Source organism: Drosophila gunungcola, chromosome 3R, assembly GCF_025200985.1.
Source record: "Drosophila gunungcola strain Sukarami chromosome 3R, Dgunungcola_SK_2, whole genome shotgun sequence".
NCBI classification, from domain to species: Eukaryota; Metazoa; Arthropoda; class Insecta; order Diptera; family Drosophilidae; genus Drosophila; species Drosophila gunungcola.
The window spans coordinates 24352889-24370523 of NC_069139.1; the positions used below are offsets into that span (position 1 = coordinate 24352889).

Below are 17635 nucleotides of genomic sequence, written 5' to 3' on the forward strand. Positions count from 1 at the left end.
CAAAGTTTAAAGATTAAGTTATATTTTAAGTTTAACCGCCCATTTAAAATGCACTTTGAAACTTTAAGTTTTGCTCAATTTACTAATTTTTTCATACAAAAATCAAATCTATAGTTTCATTTTGGTAGTTTCTATTAAGTAAACACTGCTACGTAAACAAGTTTGCAAATAAGGATGTGGTATATGTAGGCAAGGGTCCAAATCAGAGGAGCTTAGGCAATTTAGTCCCTCTAGCACGCGTATGTACAAAATCATCTTTAATACTTAACACGAAAACGAAACTGCACGTTCAATCAAATCAATACTAAACAATTGGACAAAGTTGATTTGTTGTTGGCTATTTTCAAACAGAATATAGAAGAATTCTTTGTGTAAACTAAATTTGTATGTCATGGCCGAAGCGGAAAGCACTGAAGGCACTTTTGTTTTTTCTTAGTTTCGTTTTGTGGTTTGGCAAGCAAGCTAAGCTAAATACATGAATCCATTTCATCTTTACATTAATCAATACAATCCTATCCATGCCTGATGCTCCTCGAAGGAAAACAGGGGTATTAGGTAGTTACTACAACTAAATCTTCAAATAATGTGGGGTCGTCAACGGGCGATCTCGTGTGGAGTTCCATGGCTTCGCCTGCCTATAAGTCCTCCGGTGGCATGGCGACAGCGTAGATGGCGAATCCGATGAACACAATGCCACCGACGATGGTGACAGTGCGAACAGAGATTTTGGAAGCCACTAGACGACCTCCAATCACAGCCAGGCCAGTGCAGATGCAGTGGCCAATAATACCGCCAGCGATGACGCCATAAACGTCCTGCAATGGGTGATATACGTTAGCTATAATGGTTAATTATTCGCAAAGGTAGTTGCAAGTGCAAGTCATTTACCTTGCTGGCGGCGAGAATAATGGTGGTCAGTTGGGAGCGGTCGCCCCACTCGGCCAGGAAGGTCATTGTGAATGCTTGGGCCAGGATGCGCATGGTGAAGTAGGTGGCACCGCGTTTCTGTGGACGACGACGACCGCTCTCGGCGTCACTTACAAGCGCCGCATTCACATCACGGTCCAGCTGTAAGAGAAAATAGTTTTTAGAAATTAGCGCAAGAGCACTGGAAAACTGCAAAATTCGATGAAAATGTGCGCAAACAAAGGGAAAACAGCAAATAAAAAAGACATGGAAATACTTTTGAGCAAGAAAAAGTGGACACCACTTCTCCTGCTGATTAAACCAAAAGAGAAAACTTAAAAAGCAAAAAAACGATCACTTCAAAACAACATGCAGAGAGAAAAATTGGTGAAATGAGTGCGAACCGAACGGAAACAATGGGTAATCATAGACAGTGACGACAAAACCAGATGACTTAAAGTTAATTTTTAAAAAATATCCGTGGATGTTTTTGTGGCTGTAAAGTGTCACGGTTTAATGGGTGTTTTTTTTTTTTTTTTTTGGTTGTGGGTAATGTTTTTGGGGCAAAAAGCACGTGAAACGAATATGATTAAAACAACAACAAACGTTAGCGGTTGTCAGTTATTAGATTAGCGCAACCCAGAACCCAATTCGATTCTAGTTAAATTTTAAGGAATTAGAATTGATTAGAAACATTTCCTTTGAATTACATTTTGTGAACTGAACTCAGTTTCCATTTTGAACCTTAAATCCATTTGTCTTAACTTTATGGGAGTATTTTTAAAATATATTTAAATTGGTGATTGCAACAAATCATGAGAATATTAAATCAATTCCCAAAGAAATATTCTTTCAATTCCAATTTCGAAAAAAGTAATAGAATAGGAAACGGGAGCGGGGGCTGCATGGAATACGGATTCTGGCCTAACCCGTGCTTTGAGGGTGCCATTAGCCGGTCCGGCGGAGTCTCCGTTAAGGCTGCCGTTGAGGCTGTGCATGCTATCGTGTCCGGCCAACGGAGCCCGGGGCTCCGAGGCATCTCCGACGGACGGATCGGTGGGATGACCAGCCAGCTGGACATCGACGGTGGTTGTGGAGGCGGCAATGGAGTTGGTTTGTTCGGTCTGGTTCGATGAGGCCGCCGAGTGGGCCGGGCTGCTGTGGTAGGTCTTCATCTTGAGCTGCTCGACAATGCGGCCGCCCTCCTTGAGGAACACCTCCGACTCGTGCTGATCCCGGTCCTCGTCATCGGTGCCAGTTTTATCACAGCTATTTTGCTTACTATTAGAATGGGTGGTGCTGTTATTGTTGTTGAGGTGGTTGCGCTGCTTTCGCTGGCGGTGCTGCATGTCGGAGTCACCGATGCTGGTGGCTCCTGCTCCGGCGGAAACGGAACTGCGGCCATGGATGAGCGCCTGCTCGCTGACATCCTCCTTGTCCGAGTTGCTGTTCTTTCGCTTGCCCTCCGAGTCCTCGTACTTTCGGCTGGCTTTGCGCATTAACTGCGTTCAGATCGACCAATAAATCAAAGTCGAGTGCGACATACAGTTTTTTTTTTTTTTTTGATTGTATGTCACGTTACGGTAACATTTTCAGGGGCAATGTTAAATCAAATTTTTAAATTTCGTTTTGCATAAAGGAAAAACAATTAAAAATTTGCATTAGCTAGATAGTCGATTGGCAGAAATTTTGATATTGATTATTATTCAGTTGGAGTTTTCGTTTTGGCAAAAAGCTTTTCCATTTCAAACGATATCTGGTTTAGTACAAATTTGCTTTGATCAATAAACTTTTAAAACTCTCTTGTATTTGATATGCGCAAATCGTGCAATTAGTCACATAGGCTTAGATGGAGTGTATATGTATGTGAATTTTAAATGTTTGATTATAAATAAATCAAGGGAAAAGATTCGCAAACTTAAATTGAGAGTGTGGAACAACCCCTCTGTTTCATCGACGCTGTTCCGCACGCCTTTTTGTTGATCGGATTGCAATATTTAGGGTTGTTAAAGTAACCGTAGTTTTGTTAGAGGCTAATAAAAGTTCTTAATTAGCATGCAATCAAGGTGTAATTACAATTATGAAAAGTTTTAGGTTCGTGTTTGATTAGTATTTGTTTGCCTGTTATTGTTCGCGGCTCTCGTGTCAAGTTATGGGGTTAAATTAAAGTAGGACTGGAAAACCAAAGCGGGGCATATGAAGTGATCGCCTTAGCATAGCATCAACTGTTTTGTTTTTTCTGTACAGGTTGCCAGTCGGTATGGTTATAATAATAGAAAAATAACAAATTAAGCGCAGCTATTAACAAAAGCAATAAAAATAACTAATTACTATAATAATACAGCAACGAGCGTAACTACTAGAAAACAAAGTTAAAAACTAAAGAAACTACTGCAACATATAGCACTACTACTGTATACAGGGGGATCCATTGTGAACCACTTACCTCATCCTCGCGCTTGCGCAGATCAGATTGAACCTCTTCCAATTCCTCCTGAGCGTCGGTTGGCTTCATTTTGTAGCCGTCGTACAGCATTTTCAAGCCGAATATTAAAAATAATGCAGTTGAGATATAATACGTATAAGTCTGTGGATAAAAATAATACCGTTTAATTTCCGATTATTATATTTTTATTTTTGAAAGTAAAGACATTCCTTAGACATTCGGCATTCTCATTTGAGTTGTTTACCAATTGTCGCTCAAACGGTGTATACAAATCGGCATTTGAGCTGTTTGACAATTATAACTCAAGTCATACAAGAAATCAGAGTATGCAAAGTGGCCGTTATACAGAGAAGTACAAATATTTAGATCACCTACCTTAGGAATAAAGTTCGCTGCCATGCCAAATACGCATGAGAGTACCGTCATAAGGGCCAAGGCGGCAATGGCACCGCCAAAGACAATCAAACGCGGATGGCGCATGGCCATTATGGCAGCTATAAAGAAAGTCTTATCCCCTAGCTCTGTTAATAAGATAACAGAGATCGATGCGGTAAACGCATCGATGAAAGTTCCCTTCGTCTTTGGCCGATCTGCAGCATCCTTTGGTTTCTCTGCTAAAGAGCTTAGGTCCGTTGGCTTATTCAAATCTGCTTGCATCTCCATGTCCTGTGGAAAGGAAATAGTTAAGAGTTTTCTCAAAAGTTGGCTGCATGACCTACGCTCTGAATTCCGGATTCAATAACCGCATTGTCCGCACTATCTGGTTGAGCTTCCGCCGCACAAATTGTGCCAAATGTGAGCACCACCATCAAGGCCAGCGCCATGTGCCATTTGGCCGTGCGCTTCAGGTATACATTGTGTCTGGTCGTCTGCCAGAAGTAGGATTGATTTTGTGACATCTTCGCTGTCTGTGGATGGGAACAGTCGCTCCTCTACTCTTGTTTCATGCAAATCTTCGTGTTTAAGGCTATCCGTTGTACTTTAAACGTTAACGTGTCCGTCGCCCTCGACTGACTGCAAAGAAATGAAGTAAACTCGTCAAGAATCTCGCTCACATGGGGTAAAATATACTGGGTAAGGCACAATGTTTATGGCTAATCGGGCAACAAGTGTTCTCTGCGGCATTATTTATACAAGGCAAACAGAAAATCACCCGTGTCTGTGTTTGACCAAGTCAAAACTGGGCTCAATTTCATTGGGGTACGGAGTTGGCGGAGGAAGGTCGGAGCGCAGATAAGAGACATTCTGCGTCAAGTGTCGACTGATATGGTCAATCAATGTCGATGCTCTCGGTTTGGTACCAGCACAACCCAGTTGCCGAAATATATTTCTTCAAATCGCACGACCATTCGATACGTCAGAGGCAAAAAGCACTCAGTTTGCTATCGATTAGATAATGGCCTGAGAAATATTCAGAAAAGAAGGAGATTTCATGTTGATTGCTGGATGCTCTTATGGGGTCTCCCTTGATATGTTTATACTGTTTATCAAAAAAGTCTGTCAAATATTTGTGTGTTATTTTGCTTAGATCGCAGTTCGCTACCTTTGAAATGAACCCATAAGCAGAAAAACTCTCAGAAAAGATATGCGAATTCAAAAGGTTGAAACTGGGATTAGCATACAATTTGTAAATGGAATTTATTTTCATTGTAAATATTATTAAAATTGCTATCTTAAAAAAAATAAAATTTTTTAATTTTACTAAGAGAATTCATCAGTAATGATTCCGTTCAAAATAGCTACTTGACTATTTATAAAATTAAAATTTTGTTATCTTATTTTATTGTTCGTTTAATGAAAGTGTCAGTAGTCTAACAACAATGTGAATAGCAAAGTGCACTATATAGTTTTATTAAAGAACTTTTGGAGATAGGGTATAAAAATAGACAGATATGTACGTGACCAAAGAACAGAATAAAGGTTATACTGTAATCGGCTGCAAAATCTGATGTACATGCGTACGGGCATGTTCATTACGTGTATATAAGTATATTTTATTTGGTTGTAGATAGGCGGTGTATTTTGATGTCGCCAAAATTCATTATTAGTTTATTATTTTTTGAACCCATTGAGATTATATCTAGCTATTGTGTTCATATCAGGGACAATGCGTATGGTAACAAAAGAAATAAGAAATAATTACGATGCCTGATTTCTTTAAATAAAATGTCACCTCTATATCTTCATAAGTAACACTATACTTTTTAATGCAAATTGTACTGACTATTTAATATACCTGAGATCTGTAAATATCCTGTTAAATTGAAAAACAAAGAAGGTTTCATTATGCCCCTGTTTATTTACCATGAATCAGCTTTGTTTATAGGAGTATCTGGGTTTATTTTTTTTTCGGTGACTCTCCTGTGCTTCCCATTTGCATAGCAGAAGTCATCAACCATGAGCACAGTACAGAAGTACTGCTTATTTTTTATTCTTTTTCATGTTTCATTAACGTCAGAAAAGTGGATATTTGCCCGATAAGTAAAAGACTAAAGACGCAATATTTGCGAATAGCTAGGGAAAAAACGAGCATCCCGCGAAAGCAATCGTTATGTAAACATATGCTGATTCTGGGAGAGCTGGGCGGTTACGTCTCGCCTTACTTGTAATGGATGAAAGTGATAAGAAAAATATATTTTTTGTGGGGACAGTTGACAATTAATGTGGATAAAGTGAATTTAACCAGCGGCACAAATAACGTCCTAAACATTTCCAATAATAATTTATTTATACATATGTATTCCTATTTCCAGTTCCATTTAATTGAATTCAAATTACAAACTCTCACACAGACAATTTCGCGTTGATTGCCCCGCAAAAAAATAAATAAGAACAAAAAACGGGTCGAGAACGGGCAGATAAATCAATTGCCTAGGGTATATAAAACAGTTGAAATCATATTCATTTATGCCCAGTTATATACGTATGTTGTAATGGTCTTGTTTTCGAATGGCTGGCATTGATTTGTATTTCCCTTCTATTTTTTGCGAGTTTCTATTTTTGTAAGACACGCAACAACAACAAGAACTAACGGTTTCATGCCGCATCGCTGATCACTTTAGCTATAGTTTTCTTTAAGCTTATTACATTTATAAAACTCTTAGTTGCAAATTGTTGGCACAAGGTCAACTGTGTGATTGCTAATTTATTTATTTAATAGCTGCCATTATAAGCATTGTTTTCATTGCTTTTCACTTGGCACTTTAATTATTTTTAGCGTTTTTCCGTCAGGCCCAGCTACTTGTGTCTCACACAGGTGGGCAGCACTACCAAAAACACTTAGCCGCTGACGACAGCAAATTCACAATTAATTGAGATGTAACTGCATTGCTTGAATAACATTTGACACGGGAAATTGGAGTTGCCCTTTGGGTGACTCATTTGCTGCGAATCAACGCCAACTTATAATTTAATTAGCTGAATTAGTGGAGCACAAAAACCACGTCCTTACGTTGCGAGAATTACTTTTTGTTCTGTTTGAATAGGTGTTGCAAAGCGTTCGAAGGCGAATAGTTCTGCACAACGTGGCTAGATTTGAACAGCTGTTGCCGCCATCCGAGCGAGATGGACAGACACTATGCGTGAGAGCAGGATGGAACCATACATTCAGAGCTAGAGAGGAACGGTCTACCAAAATTATTTATGCGATATTTTGAAGGGTGGATTGATGAGTTTCAGACGTACACATAGATATATATATTTGTATATATATATAGTGAAAGCAAAACTTTAAAAATTGTGTATATAACATTCAATATAATTTAACTGCTTCTCATTTAAAATAATTTTTTTCAAGTTTAATAAAATTCTTAAATATTAATAGTTATTAAGGATCCACATTAAAAATAAATATAAAAGTGCTTAATGCTCATTTTGTTCAAAATGAGTTTTATTTATTAGTCAGCGAAATGACGAAACATTAAAAGTTAAAAGCAACTTTATATATAAAAATATTGATTAAAAAAAATGTTCTATATTAAAAATTGTTCAAATATAAATAACAAGATAAATAAGATTTGTTTACCTAAACTTTCAAATATATACATTTTTTTTATTCATTGGTATTATTTATTAAAATTTTTAACTTCTAACCATCGCCTTGGCTCGTGATTCGATACTAGTTACCGTTAGACGTTCGATCAAGGAGTGTCCAAGTTGCACATCCCTAAAGCAAAAGAATTCCTTTTTTACGTCGGCCGTCGTCGGATTCAGATTCACATTCTCACTTGGGTGGCTGGATAAAAGCTAGAATTGAAATGACAGAGCCAAAATGTCGATCTCAAAATTATTCGTGAAAGTGTTCAACGAGGATATATTCGAGCAGGTGGACCACGACAATCTGTACTCGGATTTGGACGATGACTTGGAGGGTGCAAATTGCTCAACGGTGCCGGATCCGAAGCCCCCAAAGCTCGCCGATTTGTCCGTGACCAAGTAGGAGTGTCCTTAACTCCTAGCCTCTAGGGCCATCTTAAAGAGAGTCCTTTTCCGCAGGCAGATGATCATAGTGCGAACGTGGCTAGATGACAAGTACCAGCAAATCCAGACGGACAGCAATGAGGAAATTCGGCGCCTGTACACGGAGACGGAAAACCGCATCGGGCCGGACCTGACCATTTTCGACGTGGACTACACGACCACGGTGCGCGTGTCCCCGGATCGCCTGACCCTGCGCTCCCAGGGAAGCTTTAATACGGTCCGGGCAAATTGTTGCGTGTACGGCGGTCGCTGGATGTATGAGGTAATCGCTATGAGGGAGTGGGCATATAGGCATAGATTGGGGAATGGGTGGTAGATTTGGCGGTGGTTGACCAGCGGTCAATGACTCGCATTGCGGAGTGTGGGTTGCTCGTGCGTACTAAAAACTCGTTTACGTTTTCAGATCCACCTTCACACCAAGGGGGTCATGCAGATTGGGTGGGCCTCCAACTCCTGCCAGTTCAACGAAAACAGCGGCGTAGGGGATACCAAGTCTAGCTATGGATACGATGGCAGCAAGCAGCAGATCTGGCATATATCCACCAAGAAGTAAGCTAGTGTTTAGTGATTTTCAGCTGGTTTTCTTTTCCTGTGTGTTTTTTATTGTTGGTTGGATATTACTATTCTTTCTAAAAATACTAAAACATTTCTATTTAGATACGGTGATAAATGGCAGATCGGCGACGTCATCGGCGTGACCATCGATGTGGAGAAGGAAGTGATCGAGTACTACCGAAATGGACGCTCGATGGGCGTGGCGTTCAACAAGCTGGAGAAAGGTCCGGGCATAACTTTCTTCGCAGCCATCTCCCTGGGCTACACGCAGGGTATCGGGGCGAACTTCGGGAATCGTCCGTTCATGTATCCGGTGCTGGGCTTCCAACCGCTCATGGCCCGCCCCATCCTCAAGCTGCGTCGGGCCAATCTGCTAATGAATTACCTGATAAACCTGGCTGGGATATTTTCCAAGTACAATGCTCAGTCAGCGACAGCACCAACCAACGGCACTGAGGCACGCGTTTCCACCAAAAAGACGGTGTACTGCATCTTTGCCACCTTACTGATTGAGAAGTTCACGAACGAGATATTTGATCCGTACATTATCGAGGACGTGTTGCTCAACAGGATCGCGAGCCTGACAACGCTGATGGTCGAGAAGGAGAGCCGACACACCGTGCTTCAGGGCTTGTTGTCGCTGTTTTGGAACTACATGGAGGGCGACGAGATTAAGTTCGTGTTACGCAAGCTGGTAAACGCCCTGCTGGGCACCTTTACGCATACGATTCAGGGTCTGGATTATGAAAAGCACCGCCAGGCATTGAGTATGCTTCACTGCCTCTGTCTGCACGAGCAGACCAGAAAGTATCTGCTGGAGGGAAAGCTGTTCAAGAAGCACTGGTAAGCAATGCAATTTTTTGGATTTTTTGATGAATATGTTGATTATTTAACCTTCTTTTCTCCCTGTAGTCTTGCTTTTTTCCTTTATATCCATCCACTGGAATTCTACATCATGGAAGAGTTGCTACCAGACAGCATGGCCTGGACGGAGGGAATCGATGGACCCAAAGATAAGTATCTAAATGTAGTAGACAAGGTGCGAAAGGTCACGGAGCCATTGTATGCAGCACAAAAGGACTTACTTTCAACGTTGCTGATAAACTTCGATGGAACGAGAGAGAGTCCGTCCAGCCGGTCTATATTTCTGGTCAAGCTGCGTCGCTATGTGATCGATCTCAGCATGGAACAAAGGGTAGGTACTGCCACTGATGATTTAATATACAATTTATTGCTCATTTCTTCTTTCAGCCCTTCCATGCCTTTTTCTTCATGCATTCTTCGAGCATTCAACATCCACTGGATGCGCCTGTGGCCCTTGCCTTTGCAGGCATTCTTATTGATCAGACACGCGCGATGTTTAAGGAGGAAATGCCCAGTAAGATTGTGGAGGTGAACAGCGACTTTTTTATCGATGGTACTTTTGACTATATGCACTTCGATCGTGTTGGAGGCGTCCTGTCTCATTTGAGAAAAGTCCATCGGGGTGACATCGATGCCAGGCTAGGAGCGGCTCGCACTCAGCAGATATATGATGATGATCGTCAGAACTTGCGGGTCAATGAAGTGGGTATGTTTGTGATTTAGGGTGTAAAATAAACGTTTTAATCATCCAAATATAACTAATTGATTACTGTACACTTATAATGTTTGCTGGTCAATTTCACATTTGTATTACTAAATTTAATTACAGATACAACGCTGTACCTGCTGGGCGAGAATATCAATAATGTGGCTGTAGTCGGACACACTCAGGGCGCCAGCAACAGCACATACACCCACTTCCTAAACCCCAGACCCAGCAGTAGCGCCGAATCTACGCCGGGCAATGCAGATATGGAGATCAGTCTCTGTGAGCTCTTGGATCTGTGCATCATCTTTTATTACTCGGCCGGTCACAAATATATTGTTAAGATAGCCACGGTGAGGGACGAGATCGCTGCTCTGAACGAAGTGCTCAAGGAGACTAAATTCTACCGAGAGGACATAGAACGTAAGTTGGTTGCGCTGGAGCAGCATGCCAATGTCTGCATGAACGAGAATCACCAGCATGTGATGGGCGAGCTTCGGTCCAAATTCAGTCAGCGCCAGAATGTCTTTGCGGTGAGTAAATATATGTTATTACTAAAGAAAAAACTAATTTTAATTCGATTTGCAGACACGCTCCATAGCGCTGGCTAGAAAACAAATTTGGCTAAGAGCAGTGGCCCTGAATGGTCACAGGCGATCCTTGCTCATATGGCTACTAGAGCGTATGCTTCGAACACTGACGGTAAGAAGATCCATGCATAACCTTAATTGTTATATACCATAATATATATATCGCTCTTTAGACCGCTTCGAACACCGGTTCTTTGTTCTCATTTGTACCTGAGGTGTATGTGAATACACTACCTATTCTGCTGGATGCCGTGATGGACTTCAGCCACCATGATTTAAAGGCCCAGTTCGAGGCATCAGATGCGGAGTGCGGCGTGAATTCCGCAGCCGAATTTCTAGGCATACACTCGGCCGATCCTCGCATTGTGCTTGCCTCCTGCAAGGACTCCATGCTGCAGGCTCTGGGCACCCTAACCTGCCACAAGTCCGGAGTGCGAGCCCTAGAACGAACATCGAAGAGATCGCAGGCTTGTCTGGTTCGAGCACTCCTGCGTCCCTATGAGAACAGGGCCTGGGGCCAGAGCAATTGGCTACTCTTGCGCTTTTGGATGGGCGAGGGCTATGCCTACAAGGATTCCCGCCAGCCATCCGTGTGGCAGGGTGGGTCGCTGCCGCTCCATCAAGGACTATGTCGCAGTCGCTCCAGGAACGAGACGCACACGGGGCTCCTGCACAACGTTGCCCCGGCCAATCCCTCCAAGCATTTCCAACGGCTGATCGGCGCCAAGCTGCTGGAGGATGAGCCCTTTGCCACCGCTTTTCTCAACTCGGTGTTAAGTCAACTAAACTGGGCCTTTTCTGAATTTATTTTGCTGCTGCAAGAGGTGAGTTTGTGATTTAACTTTTTTAATTAACAGAAATTAACTCATTTGTTTGTCAGATCCAAAACACCGCTCAGAGGCAGGAAAACACCCTGTTCGAGCCCAAGCAGCTGAAGATTTGCTCCATGTGCTTCGAGTTGACAGTCTCGCTGATGCGATGCCTTGAGATGGTCATCACAGCAGCGCCAGAGGTCGTGACGGATGCATCGCGTCCCAACAGCGATCTCCTGCTGAACCGCATCTGCCAGCTTATCAGTCAGGTGCTTTCGCGGGTGACAGTGCCACCGGGATGCTTCCAGTTCGTGGTGGATATGTGCTCGGCGGACTTGAATGCAGTCACTCACTACCCCATTGTCACCGCCGCTCTGGGCATTCTATTGGCCCTGATGCAGGAGGAGTTGGAGAGCGACATGAGGCCACAGATTGTGACTCGAGTGTCCCGGGCTTTTCTCACCGACCCCAGTTTTCAGTTCGCCACGCTGGAGTTTGCTCTGGGAGAAATACGAACACCGCTGCTAGAGCAGAAGACTATACCCCGGGGAAATTTTGATCCCTCTTCCAGGCCACACATCGACCCGCTGACCAACGATGTTCGAGTGCCCCTACCCAACAACTCCAAGCGAATTCGGGCTGATCCGCCCATCCTGAAGTTTGCCCTTAATGATTGTGAGTATATGAAAGATATTTTCTAATACAAAATAATCATTACTTAATTTATTTCCCTCAGTTCCCTCTCATGTTTCCGCCGAGGAGATAGACAACGTGCGCAGCCTAATCGAGAGTTTACGCGTTAAACAGACGCTGCTGTCGGACATTACACTGCCATCGGAGGACTCCTTGTGCCCGATCTGTTGTGCCAAGCCAATCACCGCCGTGTTTACGCCCTGCAAGCACCAGTCCTGCAGCGACTGCATCATGCAGCACATGATGAACTCCAAGGTATGCTTCTACTGCAAGACCACCATCCAAACCATTGAGACGTTGGATGGCACGGTCATCTACTCCAATGACGAAGTCGTTCCGACGCCCATGGTCGAGAGGGCCTAAACGAAAAACCCACCGAAAGCAATCGATGAAACATTTCTTTCGAGAGTCCAACGAAGTCTAGTCACTCTCAAAGACGATCTCCCACGCTTTAAGTGTATACCTATGTCGTATTGGTTCGTACAATTTTTATTTGAGTTGAACGCTTGCCATTATAAGTTCAGATGTGATATGCCAAAAGTGCAATGTAAAGAAGTTTAAAATAAGCAAAAATGAAGTATTAGAAAGATTTAAACCGAAAAATATATTAAGTAGCACAATACTTAAAAATCTTTGTGTTCCCACAGTTTTGCCCGTTTAATTTGCCAAGTTTAAAATATCCTTGTTTACATATTATTTCGCACAGTCGGATCTGCATTTAGTTAAATGAAAACAAGTTGAATGCATTTATATTAAAAACACTATGAAAACGGTCTAAATCTTAATGATTTATAGTTTTAGAATGTCAAACCAAGACATGTACCACTTTCTGAATACCAAAAAATAAAACTACTTAAATTAAAATGTATGTTTTGATGTAAATAGAAATCGAGGATAAGCTTATTGAAACAAATTGGGCAGTTAAACATAGCTATGTATGTATACAAAGGAAATCTAAAAGACGTTTCTGTAGCAATAATATTCTTTATTTGCTTAACTTTCAGGTGTAGTTTATAGCATTACATCCAATTTTTTGATCAATTAAAAGTAATACAGTTTAAGGGATTGCAATAAAAGAAATAGTTGGACCTTCAGTTAAAACATTAAGAAAATAGAATCCCTTTGGAAACATTTATTCAATATTGTGTCCACATAAAATCTACTTAACCATTTAACTACTACAAATATATAGAGATATATAATACATACATAATAAGTTAAGTTTGTTTTGTGAGCAAACTCTGCCTCAGGTGGTTTCATGAAAACGTGTGGAAAATACCTTTCCTTTTGTAGTTTGGTTGCCTTTTGGTATTGTCATATATAGAGGTCAATAACTTGGAAATTTTTTGATTAATACACATGAAAGAGTTTTAACGGTTTTTACAGATTCTTAGCATATTTTAGACACTGCCAAATTTTAAAGCCCTGCTTGACTAGCTGGGTATATATATGTATGACATGTAGGTACATTCTTTACCTATTCTATACACTATGAGATTCAACAACTAACTAAACCCTAATAATTGCTGACTAGTTATCACCACTACACCACAAAGCGCGCGAAAACATTGAGCAGAATCCGAGTCAGTATGCATGATATGGATGTGGGTTGCTGGTGCTGCTGCTGCTGCCCGGTGGGTTCTCTACAGAATCCGGCAGGCGTTCGAGTGCATCCGGTGGGAGTGACGCCCATTTCCGTGTCCAAAGCCACTGCAGCACTGATGGGTGATTCCCCCGCGTGGAGAGTGCTGGAAACTCTGGCTGTTGCTCATCTTCGGCTCCAAATGGTGGCAGCTGGGCGCATGGCTGTGTCTGTCATTGGGAGTGGAAAGAATCATGAATTAGTAAGAAATTCGAATGAGTTTATGGGACCAAATATCCACCCATGACTGCAGAGACCGGAATCTGAAATGGAGCTGGGCATCAGGCGCTGTTGCTGCTGCGGCGGTGGCGGCAGGAAAAGTGGACAGCCACCGGCGGCCAGATCACCGCCTCCGCCTCTGTCATGTCCGAAAGGGCCAGCCGCATGTTGGCCGCCTTCGTCGCCGACTGGGACTCCACTTCGTGGACCTCCTCGATCATCTTGTCCAGTTTCTCCATGGCCTTGGTCTGCTTGGCGGCCAGGAAAGCTTTTCGTGCCGCCTTCGACATGGAATGTGGCCTGTAAATTGATATTGGCGTCGTTATTTGATAAGTATATTATGAAGAGTAACGAAAGGTAATACTTTGTTTAAATGCCTTTAAATACAAAATATTTTTATCTTTTTAAAGTTGGTCAGATTTATACAATTCAGTTTAAAAGCTAGATAAGTACCTATATTCTGTGGCTGTAATATTAATAGAAAATTTTAATATCAATCTGATACTAACAATCGCTGATTTCTGCTTTAATTATGTTTTTATAGTATTTATTCGTGCAGTATAATATATAGTTTCTTGAAACAGAAAAAATTGTAAAATCGTAATTTATAATATCTTGACGATCGAAAGTTCCTGCCATAGGAACTAAATAAAAAAATTTGGTTGTTTTTGATTAATTATACTTGATCTAGCGTATTTTAATTAACACCTATATATATTTTTAATTATTTATGAAATATGCCTTTACTGCAAAGGTATTAAAACTTTGTATTGCCAAAATTAACTTCCGTATAAAATTGATCTTAAAGTAAAACTACATTTTGTTATTATAAGAGTCAAAAAAATGTATATTTAAATTTTAGAAGACCTTGCTTATCTATTAGCTTCCTTTCCGCTTGAGCCTGGTATTTTTAGGGTAAAAGGTAACATTGTTTTTTTTTAAATCCTTTGTTTTTTGACTCTTTCAAATTTAATATGAATTATATCTAACCCCATAAAGCTGTTTTAGTTTAAGAGCAATACAAGGTAAACTGATTTATTAAAAATGTTGTTAAGTTTACTATCCTTTTTTAAGGGCTCACCTGGCTGGCGCTGAGTTCGACCGATGTGGAGGAGGTGAGTGCAGGGAAATGGATGAGACCGAATCCTTTGATCCTGGGCGTTTGGAGTCGCCCTTGCTGGTACTAGCCTGCACCACCGGCTGTTGTGACATTGGTGGGGTCTTGGATCGCATGGGGCACACCACGGCAGCCACTGCTGTCGTAGTTGTGGTTGCATCCATGCTGCTGCTGTTGGAGAAGGTGATTTTCCTAATGAGCGTGGAGTTGGCCGTCAGTTCTTGACACCGAAAGACTTACCTGAGCTTGGCCGCCTTGTCGCGATCCAAGGATGCACTGCTGCAGGATGCCGTTTCCCTGGCCGGAGCTGTCGAAGGCGGCGTCATTTGATCCATGGCGGCCAGTTCCTCCGGCGTGAACTTATCCGGATTACTGGGTCTCGGCTTGGATGGGGCGCTGCCAATTCGGAATGGAGGAGTTGGACTGAAGCCACAGGGGGGCGCATTATTGTTATTGTTAGCCAGGGAGCTGCGTGAGATCTGCAGATCCTCGAGGAACTCCTCGGTGTCCAGGATGAGTGAGCCAAAAATGTCCGAGGGGGAGCGCATGAACACGTGGCCCGTGGAATTGGATCGGGATTCGCGTCGTTTTTCCTGGTCCGAGCACGGGAAGCCAGCACTGCCCCTCACCGGAGAATTGGCTACGCTACGGCGAGCCACGTCCTTGAAAGTCACGGGTGAATAGATGCGACTGTTACGGTCATCGGCAGGTGCCCCAACTGCCGCCCCTCCTCCTGCTGCTGCTGCTGCTGCTGCATCTCCTCCTCCTGATGATGCTGAATCCCCCACACCACTTACAACTGTAGATCCTGAATCTCCAGACAATCCCGCTGCCACAACCGCCTGGTGATGAAGCGACATGTGTGCAGCGGCAGCCGCTGTGAGCACCAAGCCCGATATGCTGGACGAAGGTGCTACCACATCCACCGTTGGAACAGTAGTGGCCGGAATCGAAACATCCAGCGACACGGAAACGGGAACCAAAGGAGTCAGCGCCTTGGATACCGGCGGCATAATGGCCTTCGGCTTTGAGGTGGCCGTACTCGAGGCCGGAGAGACCGGGTGCACCTGGAGCGTCGCTGTCAGTTGGAGGGGCAACCTGTTCTCGCGCTCCTCCAGCCAATACGTGCCCATGGTGCCCTTGCCCTTCACATCGATCTCGCCCCGCTCCAGGATCTTGTAGTTGGGGCCGATGAGAATCTTCGTGGACTCCGAGATGTGTACCTTCATGGCGATGCTGGTGGACTCCATTCGCGAGGCGGTGTTAACGGTGTCCCCAAAAAGGCAATAGCGGGGCATCTTGAGGCCCACAATGCCGGCCACCACGGCTCCCGAGTGGACGCCCACACCTGGCGGGGATTAGGGGGCAGTTTAAAGTGTTACAATCTAGCTTAAATATGTATATCCTCTTACGTATCCTCAAATGCTGGCCCGTGGAGGGATCCTTGAGATCGGTTATGGCATCCACCATATCCAAAGCCATATCACAGACTCGCTCGGCGTGATTGGCATCCTTATCTGGGGCCCCCGCCACTACCATGTACGCGTCGCCAATTGTCTCCACCTTTGGGGGGTGAGTATAAAAGTTTACTTTGTGTTGTTGAATAAAACTCATCCTTGCTTACCTTGTACACAGAATTCCTCTCCGTCAGCTTGTCGAAGATCGAGTACATGGCATTCAGCATGGACACCACCTCCATCGGCGTGATGCGACTGCAGATCTCGGTGAAGGTAACGATGTCCGAGAACAGTATGGATACACTATCGAACATCTGCGGGGGGAAATATAATATATTTTATATTCTTAAATATTTTGTTTTCCCACCTTTCTTATAAGTAATGTGCTAACTCGAGGTCAACATCTAAGACCCGACTTTTATTTAATTTTTCTATTTATTGTTATTTTTATCCTAGCTCAACAAGACTGATCCTATACTACATAGGAATCATTAACGAAAAAAATTAAATTAAAGTAACTCTTAAAAACAAAAAGAAATTGCTAGAATTACTATGAATATTTTCAAAAATTACGTTACTACGTTAAGTAATTTTTGTAGTTTTTTTTTTTTTATTTTACCCTAGCGTCCTTGCATATACTTTAAATTGTGTTCGAAAACGTACTGTTTTGGTAGTCTTCAGACTGTTTGATAGACTATTTTACAGGCGAATAGCTGAGGCAAAGAATGGACGATCAGAGGCAAGTGTCTTAATTCCAGGCTAAATTAATGTTTCTTCTTGGATAGGATACTAGATTATTTTTTATACAAATATAAACCATCTTTTATTGTTATAATTTTGTGTACGAATATGAGAGTTCTGTAACTGATTTAAATTTCGCTCCTTTTTGTGTGTGTTGCCATCAAGTCGGTCCTTAGATTTAACACAAGTCTAAGCCGAATTAGTTTATTTTGTTTAATTAATAAGACATTCAAGCGATCAACACTCACCTCACAGGTATCAATAGGATTCTCGCCCCGTCTCAGCCTATCGGCCACCTGCTTGGGTATCATCTGATACAATAGCTCATCAGTACGCCGCATTTCCTCATCCAACTAGGGGTTACACACAGAGATATTCATAAGTCCCTTATTCTCTGCCTTATCTTAT

The 17635-nt window shown here is 42.5% G+C and overlaps 3 protein-coding genes across 5 annotated transcripts in view; 1 reads left to right on the forward strand and 2 right to left on the reverse strand.

Annotated features, from left to right (window-relative positions):
• Positions 1 to 62: 62 nt before the first annotated feature.
• On the reverse strand, positions 63 to 6926 carry LOC128251720 (transmembrane protein 165). 3 transcript variants are annotated; one of them, XM_052978843.1, is made up of 7 exons: positions 6804 to 6926; positions 4072 to 4366; positions 3728 to 4018; positions 3353 to 3493; positions 1836 to 2408; positions 889 to 1068; positions 63 to 815 (listed from the first exon to the last, which is right to left on the reverse strand). In XM_052978843.1, the coding sequence occupies exons 2-7, from the start codon at positions 4249 to 4251 to the stop codon at positions 636 to 638; spliced, it is 1545 nt and encodes a 514-aa protein (XP_052834803.1). In that variant the 5' UTR covers positions 4252 to 4366; positions 6804 to 6926; the 3' UTR covers positions 63 to 635. The 3 variants fall into 3 exon arrangements, with proteins under 3 accessions (XP_052834803.1, XP_052834804.1, XP_052834805.1); XM_052978844.1 differs by having other exon boundaries at positions 6818 to 6836; XM_052978845.1 differs by lacking the exon at positions 1836 to 2408.
• A 547-nt stretch (positions 6927 to 7473) lies between these two features.
• LOC128263223 (E3 ubiquitin-protein ligase RNF123) lies at positions 7474 to 12673 on the forward strand. The gene is made up of 11 exons (XM_052998080.1): positions 7474 to 7786; positions 7847 to 8093; positions 8235 to 8380; positions 8489 to 9229; positions 9299 to 9581; positions 9638 to 9956; positions 10080 to 10489; positions 10545 to 10658; positions 10720 to 11370; positions 11427 to 12033; positions 12095 to 12673. Exons 1-11 carry the CDS (start codon positions 7623 to 7625, stop codon positions 12412 to 12414), a joined length of 4002 nt encoding a protein of 1333 aa, XP_052854040.1. The 5' UTR covers positions 7474 to 7622; the 3' UTR covers positions 12415 to 12673.
• A 203-nt stretch (positions 12674 to 12876) lies between these two features.
• Positions 12877 to 17635, reverse strand: part of LOC128263224 (soluble guanylate cyclase 88E) — a 41551-nt gene continuing 36792 nt past the window's right edge. Inside the window, 8 exon segments of the mRNA XM_052998096.1 lie at positions 12877 to 13863; positions 13935 to 14064; positions 14067 to 14212; positions 14994 to 15221; positions 15270 to 16377; positions 16442 to 16592; positions 16654 to 16800; positions 17476 to 17580. Of these exon segments, the coding sequence (XP_052854056.1) occupies positions 13695 to 13863; positions 13935 to 14064; positions 14067 to 14212; positions 14994 to 15221; positions 15270 to 16377; positions 16442 to 16592; positions 16654 to 16800; positions 17476 to 17580 (2184 nt within the window). The 3' untranslated portion in view covers positions 12877 to 13694.

Excerpts from the sequence above, each read along its gene's own strand:
- LOC128263223 (XM_052998080.1), top strand. The coding sequence starts at position 7,623 with ATGTCGATCTCAAAATTATTCGTGAAAGTGTTCAACGAGGATATATTC. Across the intron at positions 9,957-10,079 it reads CTTGCGGGTCAATGAAGTGG|ATACAACGCTGTACCTGCTG; the intron begins GTATGTTTGTGA and ends ATTTAATTACAG. Across the intron at positions 11,371-11,426 it reads TTATTTTGCTGCTGCAAGAG|ATCCAAAACACCGCTCAGAG; the intron begins GTGAGTTTGTGA and ends TTTGTTTGTCAG.
- LOC128251720 (XM_052978843.1), bottom strand. The coding sequence starts at position 4,251 with ATGTCACAAAATCAATCCTACTTCTGGCAGACGACCAGACACAATGTA. Across the intron at positions 3,494-3,727 it reads CAGCGAACTTTATTCCTAAG|ACTTATACGTATTATATCTC; the intron begins GTAGGTGATCTA and ends TTTTATCCACAG. Across the intron at positions 1,069-1,835 it reads ATGGCACCCTCAAAGCACGG|CTGGACCGTGATGTGAATGC; the intron begins GTTAGGCCAGAA and ends TTTCTCTTACAG.